We start from the raw sequence: 18,106 nt of genomic DNA on the forward strand, positions 1-18,106 counted from the left end.
GTATGATGTCCTTCTGCAGGGACTGATCCCTCCTGACAACATGTCCAAAGTATGTAAGACGCAGTCTCGCCATCCTTGCTTCTAAGGAGCATTCTGGCCTCACTTCTTCAAAGACAGATTTGTTCGTTCTCCTGGCACTCCATGGTATATTAAATATTCTTCGCCAACACCACAATTAAAAGGTGTCAACTTTCCTTTGATCTTCCTTATTCGTTGTCCAGCTTTCACATGCATATGATGTAATTGAAAATACCATGGCTTGGGTCTGGCGTACCTTAGTCTTCAGGGTGACATCTTTGCTCTTCAATACTTTGAAGGGGTCCTTTGCAGCAGATTTACCCTATGCAACGCGTCTTTTGATTTCTCCACTGCTTCTTCCATGGCTGTTGATTGTGGATCCAAGTAAAATGAAATCCTTGACAATTTGTCTTTTCTCCGTTTATTATGATGTTGTTCGTTGGTTCAGTTGTGAGGATTTTTGTTTTCTTTACATTGAAGTGCAATCCATACTGAAGGCTGTGGTCTTTCAAACTACATCTGTCTAATTTGATACAGAGGTAATAAAACTGTTCAAAATTTAGATCTCTAAGTTCTACTAAGATTGTAATGAGTTTACATATTTCATATCAAGATGTGTTTAGGTTAGGTGATTTTTTTTTTTTTTTACTTTCCTTTAATCTCTGAAATTTTCTAAAATGAATGTTTACTTTTATAATAGAAAAATAAATTATGAATTTTAGAAGAGCTTCATTAGACATTATCAACAGCATTATTGACATAATTAAAAAATAAACATGAATTAAATGGTAAATTAGTTGTATAGATAGAAATAACTTACAGCTGACTTGTCCTTGTCTCAATGAGTTTTTGAATACTGAAATCATTAGAAAATGAAAAAATCTTTGTGCCACATCCTCCCCACATTATGTTTTTTTCAGCTGAATTCGTGGATTCACTCAAACACATCACCGGAGTGTTGATATTTCCTATATTTAGTATCTTCAAAGGAGCAACTCCTTTATACTTTGCCAGAAAGAGAAAACACACTCTTAACAAAATGAATAGCTGTATAAATTTAAACATTGTAAAAATTAATTTTTAAAAAACTATTTTCTCATTTTAAACGAATAAACCAAAAAAAGCAAAAAACAAAAAAACCCATTGCTGTCAAATCAAATTCCAACTCATAACAATCCTATAGGACAGAGTAGAACTGCCCCACAGAGTTTCCAAGGAGCATCTGGAGGATTCAAACTGCCAACCTTTTGGTTAGCAGCCGTAGCTCTTACTACTGCACCACCAGGGCTCCTTTAAATGATTAGAGATATTAAAATAAAAATCCAGGATATCCTTTTAAATGTTCTACAAAACAGGATTCATTCAAGTGTGAGTCAAAATATTATCCCTTGACCAACCTCTTCAGCTCTCTGTGCAAAAGAAAAAACAAGGTAGAGAATAACCTAGGGATTACCTTCTACTTCTCTGTCTTCAAAAGACAATGGCTTTTTGATAGCAAGCAGTATGGATGGGTAGGATGTTGAATGAATGGACTAACCAACAGATGAATGAAGGGATAAATGCTTGAATGACTAAGGAGAATCTGAAGAACAGAGAAGTTAAAAGATTTGTTCATTTCAGGCTAAAGAAAAAGTTAGTGACAAGTCAGATTTAAAACTTAACTTTATTTCTTCTTTGCCACAGCATATTTCTAAGGAATTATGTACTTCACAAAGGTACCTGGGTGGCACAAGTGGTTTGCACTCGACTACTAACCTAAAGGTTGGTAGTTCGAACCCACTCAGTGGTACCACATAAGAAAGGCCTGGAGATCTGCTTCTGTCAACATTACAGCCTAAAAAAAACGCTACGGAACAGTTCTACCCTGTAATGCATGGGGTCACCATGAGTTGGAATTAATTCAACAGCAACAGGTTTGGTTTTTTTGGTATGTACTTCATACATGTAAAAACTGAATTATTGCCATTCCTAACATTATTAATCAGATCTCATTTGTGATTTTGTCCTTAGTTCATTCAGATAAAATATACGGCAATCAGTAAGTACTTACTGAGAATCTACAGGGTATAAGGCTTTATGAAGCAATAAAAAGATAATAGGCAGAATTTATGATCCTTGCTCTCAAAGAGCTTATAGTTATATAGGACAGGGATGAACATATATAAAATAAAAGAATTAAAATACATTGTGACGTTGAATGCATTCAATATTTACCTTAACAGCTTTATCTTCAAAAATTGCTAAATTACCATCAGCAGTTCCTACCAAAAGAAAATTTTTTTGTTTGCTGAAAGGAAAAATGTGAAATTGTTACAGAGGGAACATTTATATCCAAATAATTTCAACTCCAAAATTGTCAGTGAGTTTATATTTCAAACTGTCAAAAATTTGGACTTAACATTTTTTGATGTTTTTCTAGCACTGACAACTGAGAGAAGCAAACAGGATATAATCATAACGGCTGCTGGAAATTATCTTTTCCCAAATAATACAGCAAGCAACCCATTATTCCTGTCTGAAATTCTTCCAGTTAGGTAAATTCCTTTGGTATAAGATCCCTGCAACTGAAAAAAGGTTAAGTTGTTTTCAAGTATTAACTTATGAATTAGTTTATTGGATTTTTTTTTTCCAATTTTGGTAGTTAACTGGTATAAATAGGCTATTGAGATGGATTATTCAAAGAAAGTGAAAAAGAAATCATTTTCAAAGAAGTCCTACAAAGGTAAGTTGACACTAGGATAAGTAAAGCAATACAGCCATAGCTGATGGGATACCAGCACAGGGCTGGAGGGTCTAAAGAAAAGGTTGACCTATTTTTTAATTTTGCCTTAGCAGGACATATCCATGAAAAAATAATGAACATCTCTGTGACCTCCCACAATTCCCTCTGATATATGCAAGCCAACAGAAATATGTTGAAAATGAGCAATCTTTTCTGGCACAGTAACAACACTGCATACAATTAAGTCATGTAAATGGTATTTACTTTTCCCCCATGGAACAAATTCATCTCTGTACCTTTGCTTGGAAAAGGAATTGCAATACAAACAAGTAACAGAATCGGTCATCTTTTCAAGTGTATGTCTCTTTTTCCCATCTTCAGTATTGATGACTAGAAGAGTGCCGGACTGTGTGCCAGACACAATCCAGCTTTCTTTTTCAACAGGAAGGTGTACCACGGCCAAGCACAATATTCTACTATCAGTAACTTCCTGTTAAGAAAACAAAACACATTCTAAAGGACTTGGGTCTAGCTTCAGTGACAACAAAGATACAATAAAAATATTCTATAATCAACATAATTGTCTTTTCTTGCTTTTAGTTTTAAAAAAGTGCTAATTTTAATTTTCAGCAATAAATGAGTTAACTAACAGACAACTTTTGCATATCTAGAATGCATCTAAGACTAAAATTAAAAATTGAAAATTATTTTTCTGTATCAAGTTTCATTCAATCAAGTTAATTATTCTTAAGGATTGCTTAACCTTAAGAAAAATGTTTAAGCAATAGTCAAAATATTAGACTATTTCATAAGTATAGAAATTTATCTTGTATTTGTCAATACAATTTTATGATCCATTTGTAGGAGCCATTGCAGGAGCCCCACCCAGATCTCCTCCAGCAGGAAGATGCACCCAACCCCCAGCTTGTCTAAGGGTTGGTTACTAAAAGCTGAAAGCTGCACCCTTCCCCAGAGAATTGCCTTAGGCCCATAGGAGCTGGCTTGCCAGGAATTTCAGAGAGGTTACACCACCCACACCACTGGGCAGACTGCAAACAATGAATGACTAATATGTAGGAATAAAAGACTGGCCCCTTGCCTCATGGTGAGACAATTCCATGATGCCATTCACACTTCAGAGCTCAGAACTTCCTCAGAAACCACATTTTTGCTGAGTTTCTTCTCATTCCCTCTCCTGTGTCTTTTATTTCCTTACAAGTTTTTCTCTCCTTAAATCACTTACAGATGAATCCCTGCCTCAGGCTCTGCTTCAAAGGAACCTGTTCTAAGACACACATATACTTGATTTTAAAACCAAGCACATTCAACTTTATGTGAATACTCTTACTCTAACAGGAACCTAATGTAGTAATACTACTCTTATATAAGCATTAAGAAAGTTTGAGTATATGCCTTAAAGCGTAAAGTTTAAGTATAAGAAAGTTCTTCCTAAAAACTTCTTAAATTGTATATGCTTTAAAATAATTACAAAGCAGGCTTTTTTTAAAACATCTCCTATTTAAAGAGTATTGAGATTTACCTCAGAAGTGTGCACTTCAGTATTCAAGTCAAGAAAGGAGAGCTGCCCTTTGTCAGTGTGCCCAGAGCCCAGCCAGATGCTTGCATTCTTGCTGTTAAGATTTGTAGCAACCATGCATTCGATGGCAAAGTTTTTAGGCAATAAAATATATCTCATAAGGCAGACTAACTCAGCTGAATTCAAAATGTCAAAGACCTGAGAAAGTTTAAAAAAATAACATAATGGCTCACATCAATTTATCACATTTCTTTTTAAAAGGTAATATTATTGTGCATGATGTAGAACTAAATGTTAAGTATCAAACAAAACCTAAATTTGTTAATTAAACTGTGACCCATAAATATCATTAATAACCCAAACTACACATAATATTACATCTAAAAACTAATAATTATTTAAACAGTACATTGTATGTATGGTATATTTTGTGAAAAAGAAACCCCCAAAGTGTCAACTGAACAGAAATTTAGAAGAAACAAAGACGTTCTTCCCTCAATTCTATACTGCATAGCTCAGCACTATTCATTAAGAGCTGCATCAAGTGGAAGATAAACATTTGCCCCAACAGTTTCATAGAGCTCCTACCATTTGAAAGGATAGGAAATTTTAGTCTCTTATAACAACAATTAGAACTCATCTCTAGGTTCTGTTTGTATGTTTTTCCTTCAGACACTAAAGAAATGGAGAGAGTGTGGAGCAAGCATAAGAAAATAGAATCTGGAGTCAGAGAGCTGGGATAGAACAGTGGTGAAACAGCCATTTGCCTGCACACATGAGACCCTGAGAAAGCTGCTTGTTCTCTCAGTGCCTCAACTGCTGAAGGTAATAATTTTACATATCTTGCCTACTATATGCTAAATTTTGAAGATAAAATAGGTATGTCAAAAAGTTTTGAATACTGTCAGTTACTACAAAAAAAATCAAGGTCATTATATAGTCTATAAAATACAGTATAATTGATAATGAAAGGAGGAAAAAGAAAAACAATGTCATGAAAAATTTCACCGTGATAAAATAATAAGATAAAAAATAAAGTATAACTAATACTGGTGGTAACCTAAATTAAAGAACATGTAGGCCAACTAGGGAAACCCTGGTGGTGTAGCAGTTAAGTGCTATGGCTGCTAACCAAAGGGTCGGCAGTTCGAATCCACCAGGTGCTCCTTGGAAACTGTATGGGGCAGTTCTACTCTGTCCTATAGGGTTGCTATGAGTCAGAATGGACTCAACGGCACTGGGTTTGGTTTTTGGTTTAGGCCAACTAGCCAAGAAAATTATATAATTTAATGTTTGATAAAGTCAATGTAGATGTGCTTGAATATTTTAACCAGGAAATGTGAACTTGAATGAAACTTTTTCAATGAATTATGATATAAAATCAAGACTTCACAACATAAAGACAGCTCTTATTTCGATGCATCAAAATTTGCATCAGTTTAAAACATGGTAAGCACTCTGTTTCTGATAATATGGTGGAAGATGATATTTGGACAAAACTTCCAGCTAAAAACAACTTAAAATGCTCAATAAATTATTTAGTAAAAAAAAATAAACAGAAAAACAATATTTTAAAAATACTGAAGTTGAAGCATCTCATAACATAGATGAATCTGGAGGGCATTATGCTGAGTGAAATAAGTTAATCACAAAAGGGCAAATACTGTGTGAGACCACTACTGTACCGAAAAGGTTTACACACAAAAAGAAACAATCTTTGATCGTTACAAGAGAGGGGAGGAGTGGGGATGGAAAAACACTAAAAATACTGAAGCTCTGACAACACCATATGTAATTATGAGGCCAAAATCTTAATGAAAGACACAAACGAGAGAGATCAGTTTCATCCTAAAGCCAGATTTGTTCTGTGGGCATTTGTCTACCAGAGGCAAAACTGATACGTGCTTTTGGGGTTGCTGGGAGAGAAAAACTCTAGAGCCTGCTCAAAGTGGAAAGTCTAATAAAGGTCCTGTATCCACAAGCTGGGATCCCAAAGGGCTGCATATTCACAGTAAATGCAAACCAGAAATAAAGCTGTGCACCTTCACTGGTCTACAAAGAGTTGCCTTAGGACTATGCAGAAAAAGGGGATGGAGGGCACAAGAATCCTGAGAAACTGTCATTCACAAATCTTCTCTCAAAAAGATTTGTAGACCAGATTCACATCACCTGGCTACTTTAAAACAAAACAAAACAAAGTCAGGAATTAAGTTTAAAGCAATTTGCAGAAAGAAAATCCAGCAAAAGATGTGCAAGACATGTATGAAGAATTATAAAACTTCATTGACAGATAGTTAAAGAAACCTAAATAAATGCAGAGATAACCCACAATCAAGAATAGGAGGTCTTAATATCCTAAGGATATAATACTCTTCAAAGGTCTACAGATTCAACAAAAGTCCAACGAAAGTACAGAGGGTTTTTTCATGAAATTTGACAAAGAGATTTTAAAATTTACTTGGAATAACTAAAAAGCCCAAGAATAGCCAAAACACTCCTACTGAAGTAAAAGTAAGAGGTGAGGGGCAACTATTACAAAGCCACAGGCATTAAGACAGTACAGTATTGTAGGAATGATAGAAAAACTGACCAAGAGAACAGAAAAGGTGTTGTTGGTACAGCTGTATGTACCTCTGGTAAATTATAGAGTGGGCATGGTAGAGCAATGGAAAAAAAGAGAAACTGTTTAATAAGACTGGAAAAACAAGTCATCTATATGGAAAAAAAAATGAAATTGAATCTATATACGAATGTCAATTCTATATGGATTAAGATCTTGAATGTCAAAAGTAAAACTAAAACTTTTTGAAGAAACCATAAATAAATATTTTTGTGACTCTGGGGTAGAGAAGAATTTCTTAAGACAGGATCCCCAAAGTAACAACCATAAAAAAGGATTTTTAAGTTTGTCTACATTAAAGTTAAGAAATTTTATTCATCAAAGATACCCTATAGGAAACAAACAACAACAACAAAAAAAACTAGTGACACAAACAGGCACGCAAAAAATTGGGAAAAGATTTTCAACATATATAACCAACAAAGGTTAGTATGAGATATATAAAGAATGGCTTTTTCTTATTTGATTTATAGGCAAATAACCCAAGAGAAAAATGGGCAAAACAATGAATGGGCATTTTGTGGAAAAGGAAACATAGATGACCAATCAACATAAAATACATGCATCAAACCAAACCCATTGCTGTCAAGTTGATTCTGACTCATAGCGACCCTATAGGACAGGGTAGAACTGCCCCATAGAGTTTCCAAGGAGTGCCTGATGGATTTGAACTGCCAGCCTTTTGGTTAGCAGCCATAGTACTTAACCACTACGCAACCAGGGTTTCCTATTAGTAATTAACACCACTCCCCCCGCCCAAAAAAAACTATTGCTGTCGAGTTGATTCCGACTCATAGCGACCCTATAGGACAGAGTAGAACTGCGCTATAGAGTTTCCAAGGAGTGCCTGGTGGATTTGAACTGCCGACCCTTTGGTTAGCAGCTGTAGCACTTAAACACTATGCTGCCAGGGTTTGCTAATTAGTAATTAGGGTAATGTAAATTGATGCATTTGAATTATGGTGTTGGTGAAGAATATTGCATACACCATGGACCACCAGCAGAACAAACAAATCTGTCCTGGAAAAAGTACAGTCAGAATGCTCCTTAGAAGGGAGGATGGTGAGATTTTGTCTCACGTGCTTTGGACATGTTATCAGGAGGGACCAGTCCCTGGACAAGGACATCATGCTTGGTAAAGTAGAGGGTTGGTGAAAAGGAGGAAGACCTTTGATGAGATGGACTGATACAATGGCTGCAACAATGGGCTCAAACACAGCAACAATTCTGAGGATGGCACAGGATCGGGCAGTGTTTTGTTTTGTTGTATGTAAGGTTGCTGTAAGTCAGCACTGACTCAATGGCACCTAACAACAACAACAACAGGAGGCAGGGCTAAGATGGCAGAGTAGTCAGACAATTCAGGTGGTCCCTCTTACAACAAAGACCTGAAAAAACAAGTGAATCGATTATATATGACAATCAAGGGGACCTGAACATCAAAGGCAAAGTTGAAGAATCAGACTGAGTGGCAGGGAGAAGACAAGACAGTTCAGAAGTAGCAAAGATTTGCCAGACCTGACCTGACCGGAACCAGTAATCTGCAGGCCAGATCAGCTGATGAGTGCTGTGAGGCAAGCAATGGCATTCAGGATGCATTTTCCACATCGCTGGAGACCTAGTGGCAGAGTCTGCTAAGCCCTCCAGAACCAGCAAGAAGTGGCCCTCAATCAGCAAAAGGTAAGTATATGCATCTCACCTACCATGTGGATCAAAAAACACCCCATTTGGGAAGAACCTCTCTCCCTGCTCTGCACAAGGTTCCAGGCCAGCTTGCTGAATGGTGCTTCCCCTGGGCTGCAAGTAGCTCCTGTTACATGCTCTGAGCCATTCTCCTGGCCTGGGAGAGGGAACAAATTAACAAACAGGAAAAAGTAATCTGCCAGCTCCCTTAAGCTGGGAACTCAAGGCAGGCACAACTTCTTTGCCTAGGCAGAAGCATAAGGGGTCCGTGGACTTTGAATGCCTTTCACCCCTGCTTAGACCTGTGTGGGCCCATTTCAACATCATAGACCCTCATTAGCACAGTACAACAGGGTGTATACCTGAAGCCTTACTTCACCATATCAGCCATATGATGGAGTGGCAGGTTTGTGACATTTGACACCGCTCTGCCCATTAAGCAGGGCTCTCACCTACCCACATCAGGAGCCTGAGGATTGGTGGCTCCACCCACACCATCTAGCCACCTGCAGCAGGGGTCCAAGAATAAGTGGTCCCTCCCAGTCCTTACAGCCAACAGCATTGGAAGCCCATAGTCCAGTTGCAAAAATTCACCCACCTACGTACTCTAGGCAACAGGGACATGCTAAGCAAATACACACACAGTAAGGAAATATAAAATAAATAAATATAATAAATTATTGATGGCTGGGAGACAACAGTCAATATCGAATCATATAAACAGGCAGACCATGATGGCTTCAGCAAGCTCCCAAAACAAGGAATCAAGAAATTTTCCAGAGGAAGAGAACTTCCTGGAATTACTGGAGGCAGAATACAAAAGATTAATATACTGAACTCTTTAAGAGATCAGGAAGGAGATCAGGCAAAACACAGAACAAGCCAAGGAACACACAGAGAACACAACAGAGGAACTTAAGAAGATTATACAAGACCATATTGACAAATTTAACAGGCTAAAAGAATCCATACAGAGACAGCAAACACAAATCCAGAAGATTAACAATAAAATTTCAGAATCAGAAAACGCAATAGAAAGTCATAGGAAGTCAGAATTAGTGAGATTGAAGATAAAGCAGTTGACACCAACTTATTTGAGGAAAAATCAGATAAAAGAATTAAAAAGAAAAAAAAAAAAAAAGAAGAAGAAGAAAAAGCCCTAAGAATTATGTGGGACTTGATCAAGAGGAATAACCTACAAGTTATTGGAGTACCAGAACAGGGGGGATAACAGAAAATACAGACAGAATTGCTGAAGACTTGTTGGCAGGAAGCTTCCCTGATATCATGAAAGATGAGAAGATAGCTATCCAAGATGCTCATCAAACCCCATACAAGATAGATCCCACAAGAAAGCCACCAAGACATATTATAATCAAACTTGCCAAAACCAAAGATAAAGAGAATTTTAAGAGCAGCTAGGGATAAACAAAAAAATAACGTGCAAAGGACAGTCAATAAGACTATTCTCAGAGTATTCAGCAGAAACTATGCAGACAAGAAGGCAATGGGATGACATATATAAAACCTTGAAGGTAAAAAATTGCTAGCTGAGAATTATATATCCAGCAAAACTGTCTCTCAAATATGATGGCAAAATTAGAGCATTTTTAGATAAATAACAACAATAAATCAAGACAAAACTTTACACCTAATTATAAAAATTATGAAGTTTGACAATATCAAAATTTAGGGAGAATTTATATCACAAAAGCTACCTTAATGCAAAGGTGGTGGGAGTGTTAAACCAGTACAACTTCAGAAAACAATTTGGGTATTCAAATACCCAATGACGGTGCAATTCTTGGTAGTATCCCAAGGATATTCTAACACAATTTGGACCAGGACACATGTATACAGCAACACTGTTTATAACAGCAAAAAAGCTGGAAACAATACCAATGCCCAGGGACATGAAAATGTATAACTACATCATAGGTCATTCAAACACTGGAGTGTAATAGCAGTGAAAATAATCACCAGCTATATTCAGCACGAATGAAGCTTACAAAATAAGGTTGGCAGGGAAAATGAAAAATCTCACAATGCTAAATAAATACGATTCCATTTAAATAAATCATGAATACAGGAAAACCAAACTGGATTGCAAAACTATAAAGCAAAGCAAAACAATGACTATCACAGGGAGGAGAGTGGTTACCTCCAGGGAAAGAAGGATGAGGATGACTCAGTCAGGAAGAGGCATATGAGGGCTTTTGGGTTATTGGCAATGTTCTTGCCTTATAAACATTTTAAAGTAAATATAGTGATGTCTATGTATACATATTCTGTAGCATGTATTAATACACTGTGACTGTAAGAATACCTCGGCAGAAGTAGGCCTTTCTTGAGGATTTTCTTTCAAACACTTTTTAATTAACTTCTCAACCATAGGCCATGGGGCACAGCCATATTCTTTAACTGGGTCTAAAACATTAAAAAACATATCATGCTAGATCATTAAAGAAAACAATTATTTTATTTCTTCTCAATGTATATTAGAAGTCCAAACATTGCAAAGGAAAAAAGTGATCCCCATAATCCTATAATCTTATATTTATTCTGAATATACTTATCATAATGTAAAGCTAATTTTATTAACTTCATCCCCACTAGAGATATCAAAAAAAAAAAAAAGAATCTAGAGTTTTATGGGATAAAAAGAGATACAAATATCAATTGAATAAAATAACAGATATTTATTCCATTAACTGTATTTTAAATTTGTCCATATAATAATTAGGCTTCTATGTAAATACTTTTTATTTGAACACTCAGCATAGGCAGGTACTTAATCCTCATAACCCCACAGGCAGTTTGTGCACATTTGCTTTTTATAAAAACTATGCTATTCTTCTGGCTGGTACAGACTAGGGAGCTGGATACTTTCATTCGAAAGCTAATTGACAAAGGAAAAGAGATGGCTCAGGTTGTGTCTGAGATTTATCCAAATTATATGTTTTCTTTTGCCTGAATCTTTAAGGCTTCCCCCACAGGGAGATAGTTAAAGCTATATTCTCTGCACCGTGGCACATAGTATAAACTCATAAATGTTGCTTAAAAGGAAGGAAAACAGAAAATATGGGAAACAGCTAGATTAATTTAAAAGGATACTTTGTAGTGGGAACTGAAATAAAAGTCAAGGAATGAATGGCAATGTCTTAGAATTTCTTAAAAGCATGAGACAACTATTAAAATGAAATTTGATCTCATTAAATTCTCATTTACCAATTCTTTTTAATATTTACCACTGAAGAATATTATTATAAACAATTCAAGCCTCCACCCATGCATATAAATTATTTCACTCCAAGAAAATAAAAACACTCCAGGCTATTGGATACACAGTTAACTCTTTATGAGGACTAGAAATCACCAAATCTGAGGTTCTGAGAGTAATTCACTTTTTTGAGCATTCTTCTAAATACCAAAAATACCAACATTAATTTGGGGTTTTTTTTTTTTTTAACAGTCTAAAAGCTAACTTTTTCACATAAATTTTATTAATGTGTCACAGGATTTAGGAGTATTTCACATATCAAACAAAAAATTCCCAAATGTAAAATGAAATAAATATACAACTACAATTAAATAACTTGGAAATAAAGCTGCTGACATTAGCAGACACAGTAGAACTTACCAGGCAATTTTCCTTGTATTGCCAATTCATCAAATTCATTTGGAAACTTCAAGCCCTCTACTATTCTATCTCCAGCTGTCAAAATGTCATAGAGTAGTAAACCAAATGAATAAACATCAGCTTGTTGGTTATAAATAACATTTCCTTTGGCAACTTCAGGTGCACGAAACCCTGAAATTAATCAGATATGTTAATAAAATATCCAACACAGGGCCCAGAAGAAGGCATGCACTCAAGGTGGCATATATATATATATATATATTTTTTTTTTCAGGGACATGAATTAAAATTCAAGCCATGTCATGCATATGATGAAACACTTTGACCAAGTCAATTAAATGTCTCAGGACCATTTACCTGAAGGGCTATTTTAAAGAATAAGAAGAATAAACATTCAATAATACATTATTAAGTTATTGCTGATGTTGTGTGCCATCAAGTCCCTTCTGACTCATAGTGACCCTAGATAACAGAGTAGAATTGCACCACAAAGTTCCCTAGGCTGTAATCTTTATGGGAGAAGAGCACCAGGTCTTTTCTTCCACAGAACCACTGGTGGATTTGACCTGTCAACTTTCAGTTAGCAGTCCAGAGTTTAATCATTGTGCCACTGACATTTCATAATCTTAAAAAAATGAAGCCTTATAGGAAAAGATAACCTAGGCCATTTTTCTCATTTCTAATAACTCTTTCAAGATCATGTTTTAAATAGAGAAGAGTAAGGAGGGAGATTTCTGGACTTCGAGTCACTCATACCTGGCTAAAATTCTAATGCTATCATTATTTCAAGAACTTGTATCCATGCACCTTCTATCCACTGGGGGGAAGAATATTAAAATCATAACAAAAAGAAATAAAAGCCCTCTCTCTCAGGTGTTGGTTCACGTCTGAAATTCATTCAAAGGGAAATAAAACCTTCCATTCCACAGTGGAGATAAATTGTGTTTAAATTCTTCAGAAAAAAAAATGGATATTTTCAATATTAGTCATAACAGTAAAAATGTAAGCATTATAAAGAAATTCAGACATAAAACGAAAAAGGTTGGATAATATTTACGATGCGGTCATTTAAAAATCATTTGTAAGACGGCATGAAATATAATTTGAATACACTGAAAGTTATCACATTTGTGAAAAAAAAATCAGAATTAATCTTCTTGGCTGTAGTTATGTAAAAGAACATCTTTAAGGAAATCAGTATGTTTAAGGATGAAGTATTACGTCTTAAACTTAATTTCAAAAGATTCATATTCATATTCAAAGAGCAAGAGTGACAGAAAGAGAACAAATATGGCAAAAAGTTAGTAATCAATGACTCTATATGACAAGTACATGGGTGTATACTGTAGTAGTCTTTCAACTTTTCAGTAGGCTTAAATATTTTCAAAACAAAAAATACTGATGGAAAGGTACATAATTAAAGACTAGGAAGAAACACATCCAAATGCAATGATGATTATGATGGTTAAGATTTGTGACAACTTGGCTGGGCCATAATTCTCAGTAGATTGGCAGTTATGTAATGATGTAATCATCCTCTATGATGTGATCTGATGTGATCAGCCAATCAGTTGTAAGGGGAGTTTCCTTGGGGGTGTGGCCTGCATCTAATATATGTATGGATGTTCTGGCAAAGTTTGCTTGCTTGTTATCATCAGACCTCTGGTTCTTGGCACTTGAACCAGTGGTCTGCCATATTGCCTGCCAATCTTAGGATTCACTGGCCTCTGCAGCCTGTGAGCCAACAGATTACCATCTTACCTGCTGATCTTGGGTTCATCAGCTTTCACAGCCCGTGAGCCAGCAGCCTGCTATCTGATATGTCATTCTTGGATTCATCAGCCCCTGCAGCAGCTATATGAGTCAGGAGAAGCCTTCAACCTGACGCCTGACTCATATAGACTTGGGATATGCCAGCCTTGACAAACATGTGAGCCATATCCTTGAGATAAATCTCTCTCTCTCACTCTCACTTCTCATGGATTGAACAGCATCCCCCCAATATATGTGTCGCTTGGCTAGGCCACGATTCCCAGTAGTGTGTGGTTGTCCACCATTCTGTGATCTGATGTGTTTATCCTAATCCTATGTGTTGTAAATCCTAACTTCTGTTTTGTTAATGAGGCAGGATTAGAGGCAGTTATGGTAATGAGGCAGGACACAATCTACAGGATTAGTTGTATTTTGAGTCAACCTCTTTTGAGTTGTAAAAGAGAGAAAGGAGCAGAGAGGAGAGGGACCTCATACCACCAACAAAGAAGCACCAAGAGCAGAGTGCATCTTTTGGACTTGGGGTTCCTATGCTGAGAAACTCCTATACCAGGGGAAGATTGCTGACAAGGACCTTCCCCCAGAAATGACAGAAAAAGCCTTCCCTGGGAGCTGGCACCCTGAATTCAGACTTCTAGCCTCCTAAACTTTGAGAGAATAAATTTCTATTTGTTAAAGCCATCCATTTGTGGCATTTCTGTTGTAGCAGCACTAGATAGCTAAGATAACACTTCACTGGTTTTATTTCTCTAGAGAACCCATCCTAAGACAATGATTATTTCCATATGCTAAAATTATGGGGTTTTTTTTGGGGGGGGTGCTCTGAGTTGGAATTGACTCCACAGCAACTAGTAAGTAAAATTATAGGTAATTTTTCTTTTCTTTTTTTTACTTCCAAATTTTGTAGAATGAGTATATGATTGTTACAGTCATTTAAATGTGCAGCCAGGAAGATATAACAAAGTATGAATTCATAACTTTCAAGGTGTAAATGATTGAATCTGGAAATAGTCCTTTTTGACAGAGAGTATACTAGCAAAAGATGAAGGTCAGGCCGGAATGACAATGCAGAGTTGAGGATACCCATATCCACTGCCACTGAGTCAATTCCAATTCATAGGAACTCTAAAGGACAAAGAAGAACTGGCCCACAGGTTTTCTAAGTCTGCTATCTTTACGGGAGCAGACTGCCGTACCTTTCTCCTGCAGAGTAGCTGGTGAGTTTGAACCACCTATGTTTTGGTTAGCAGGAGAGCGCTTTAACCACTGTACCACCAGTGCCCCTTTGAGTTATAGAGGTATCAAATTTGAGGACAATAACTCTTACTGCACCGATAGTGAACATTCCCTGGCTGTTAACATATTGCCACATCTGTGTAATTTCTCTGCACACACACACACTCACACAGTCACTGTTACTGTTTTCCCACATTTGTTTATCTGTCTATAATACTTTATTTTGCTGAAACATATGAAATTATGTTTTAAAAAAGGTGCCATCCGGTCACGTGACTCTTTGTGAGCCTATGTTTGACCCCATGTACGGCAAAGTAGAACTGCGCTCCATAGGGCTTTTAATGGCTGAGTCTCTGGAAGTAGATCACCAAGCCTTTCTTCTGAGGTGCCTCTAGGTGAACTTAAATCTCAATCTTTCAATTAGCGGCTGAGTGTGTTAACCATCTGTACCTCTCAGGGTTACAGATATATCTCGGTCCTAAATACACCATGCATTTCCTTAAGAGGAAGGACATTTTCCTGCATAACCACAATACCATTCTCACATCCTACTTTAAAGAATTGTATAATTAAGATACTTCCAAAACAGATCCCTAGTTAAGTGTATAGGTGACATAATGTAAATGTATCACAGTAGTTCCTAATTCATATTGCTCAGCATCTTACAGAACTCCTTGAACATCTCATTTGATGGGCACAACTACCATCTGAATTAGGCACATTGAGAACTTTCCATTTTATAAATTATGTAATCTGATCAGATATGATATGTGTTTGCCTAAGGCCATACAGATAATGAATGGTAAAGTCAAAATTATTTAAAAATACTCTTAGTTGAAAAAAGAGGAATGCTCCCACCCACTGAGGAGCTACCCACACATTAGCTAGTTCATTAACAATATTTATGCCTGTCTTTTTAGAGTGTAAAAGGTCTTTTATCTTGAGAAATAGTAAAAACTGAGAAGAACACATACTTTTGTGGTTACGAGGGGGGGAGGGAGGGAGGGAGGGAGAGGGTTTTTTATTGATTAATTAGTAGATAAGAACTGCTTTAGGTGAAGGGAAAGACAATACTCAATACATGGAAGGTCAGCTCAATTGGACTGGACCGAAAGCAAAGAAGTTTCCGGGATAAAATGAATGCTTCAAAGGTCAGTGGAGCAAGGGCAGGGGTTTGGGGACCATGGTTTAAGGGGACTTCTAAGTCAATTGGCAAAATAATTCTATTATGAAAACATTCTGCATCCCACTTTGAAATGTGGCATCTGGGGTCTTAAAGGCTAACAAGCAGCCATCTAAGATGCATCAATTGGTCTCAACTCACCTGGAGCAAAGGAAAATGAAGAACACCAAGGTCACACGACAACTAAGAGCCCAAGAGACAGAAAGGGCCACATGAACCAGAGACTTACATCATCCTGAGACCAGAAGAACTAGTTGGTGCCCGGCCACAATCGATGACTGCCCTGACAGGGAGCACAACAGAGAACTCCTGAGGGAGCAGGAGATTAGTGGGATGCAGACCCCAAATTCTCATAAAAAGACCATACTTAATGGTCTGATTGAGACTAGAGGAATCCCGGCGGCCATGGTCCCCAGACCTTCTGTTGGCACAGGACAGGAACCATCCCCGAAGACAACTCATCAGACATGAAAGGGACTGGACAATGGGTGGGAAAGAGATGCTGATGAAGAGTGAGCTAATTATATCAAGTGGACACTTGAGATTGTGTTGGCATCTCCTGTCTGGAGGGGGGATGGGAGGATAGAGAGAGTGGGAAGCTGGCAAAATTGTCACAAAAGGAGAGACTGGAAGGGCTGACTCATTAGGGGGAGAGCAAGTGGGAGTATGCAGTAAGATGTATGTAAACTTATATGTGACAGACTGACTTGATTTGTAAACGTTCACTTGAAGCTCAATAAAAGTTAAAAAAAAAAAAAGCCTTTTAGAGGCTGATTTTAATCTTATCAATTATCTATTATCCATTCAATAGTTTATTGGGTATCTATTATATCAAGACACTATTCAAAAAGTCAAAGGACTATTAAAATATTAAATGCATTTTTATCTTGATAAATTCACTGTTATAAACATAGGGTTTGGAATTGCAGGATCTTAGAAGAGATCGAAGGGTGACTTAGTCTAAGTTCTCATCCAATGCACAAATTCTTTTATGATAGATTTATCCCTCTAGGCGTCAATCCACAGACCTTAGAACTGCACAGAAGGTTGGAATTCGTTTCACAATAAGTCAGAGGAAACCAAGAAAGACAATTCTGAAGATGAGGAAATGAATATTTACTTCAATAAGAAAACGTTTTTTACCTTGTCTTCCTTTTTTCAAAATAACTGTCCTCATTGACAAAATGTAAGCATGAGAAGACAGGAGCATTTTTTGTTTTTGTTTTATTCAGGAGGTACTTCAATTATATAATTCACTTATAAATGCTTTTTTGAATTCATCCTATGAATTTCCAGTGTTCTTGATATTCCATTTAAGGGGGAGCGTATAATACCTGTCCTTTTATGTCCTGCTTATTTCATTTAGCTTAATATTTTCAAGGTGCATCCATGTCGTAGTATTTTTTAATGAAATATTATGTACCTATTAAAACTGATATTTACCACAATGAGATTCCACTTCACACATACTAAATGGCTAGTAGTAAAAACAAAAATGGAAAATAACACATGTTGGAAAGGATGTGCAAAAATTGCAGCCCTTGTGCATTGCTGGTGGGAATTAAAATGACTCAGCTGTTGCAGAAAACAGTTTAGCTGCTCCTCAAAAAGTTAAACATAGAATTACATATACAGAAAAAAAAAGAATCACATATGACCCACCAATTCCACTCCTGAGCATACATCCAAAAGACTTG

General features: G+C 36.6%; 1 protein-coding gene across 6 annotated transcripts in view; it reads right to left on the reverse strand.

Annotated features, from left to right (window-relative positions):
• Positions 1-18,106, reverse strand: part of LRRK2 (leucine rich repeat kinase 2) — a 159,702-nt gene that overhangs the window by 10,685 nt on the left and 130,911 nt on the right. For 3 of the 6 annotated variants that reach the window (XM_064284381.1, XM_064284380.1, XM_064284384.1), the window contains 6 exons: positions 12,221-12,391; positions 10,907-11,007; positions 4,281-4,475; positions 3,037-3,230; positions 2,233-2,305; positions 839-1,023 (listed from right to left, as the gene is read on the reverse strand). In XM_064284381.1, coding sequence (XP_064140451.1) covers positions 839-1,023; positions 2,233-2,305; positions 3,037-3,230; positions 4,281-4,475; positions 10,907-11,007; positions 12,221-12,391 — 919 coding nt within the window. Of the gene's footprint in view, positions 1-838; positions 1,024-1,471; positions 1,601-2,232; positions 2,306-3,036; positions 3,231-4,280; positions 4,476-8,619; positions 8,738-10,906; positions 11,008-12,220; positions 12,392-18,106 lie in introns of those variants that run through there. The other 3 variants (XM_064284382.1, XM_064284383.1, XM_064284385.1) reach the window with 3 other exon arrangements.

This window comes from Loxodonta africana, chromosome 4, assembly GCF_030014295.1.
Source record: "Loxodonta africana isolate mLoxAfr1 chromosome 4, mLoxAfr1.hap2, whole genome shotgun sequence".
NCBI lineage: Eukaryota > Metazoa > Chordata > Mammalia > Proboscidea > Elephantidae > Loxodonta > Loxodonta africana.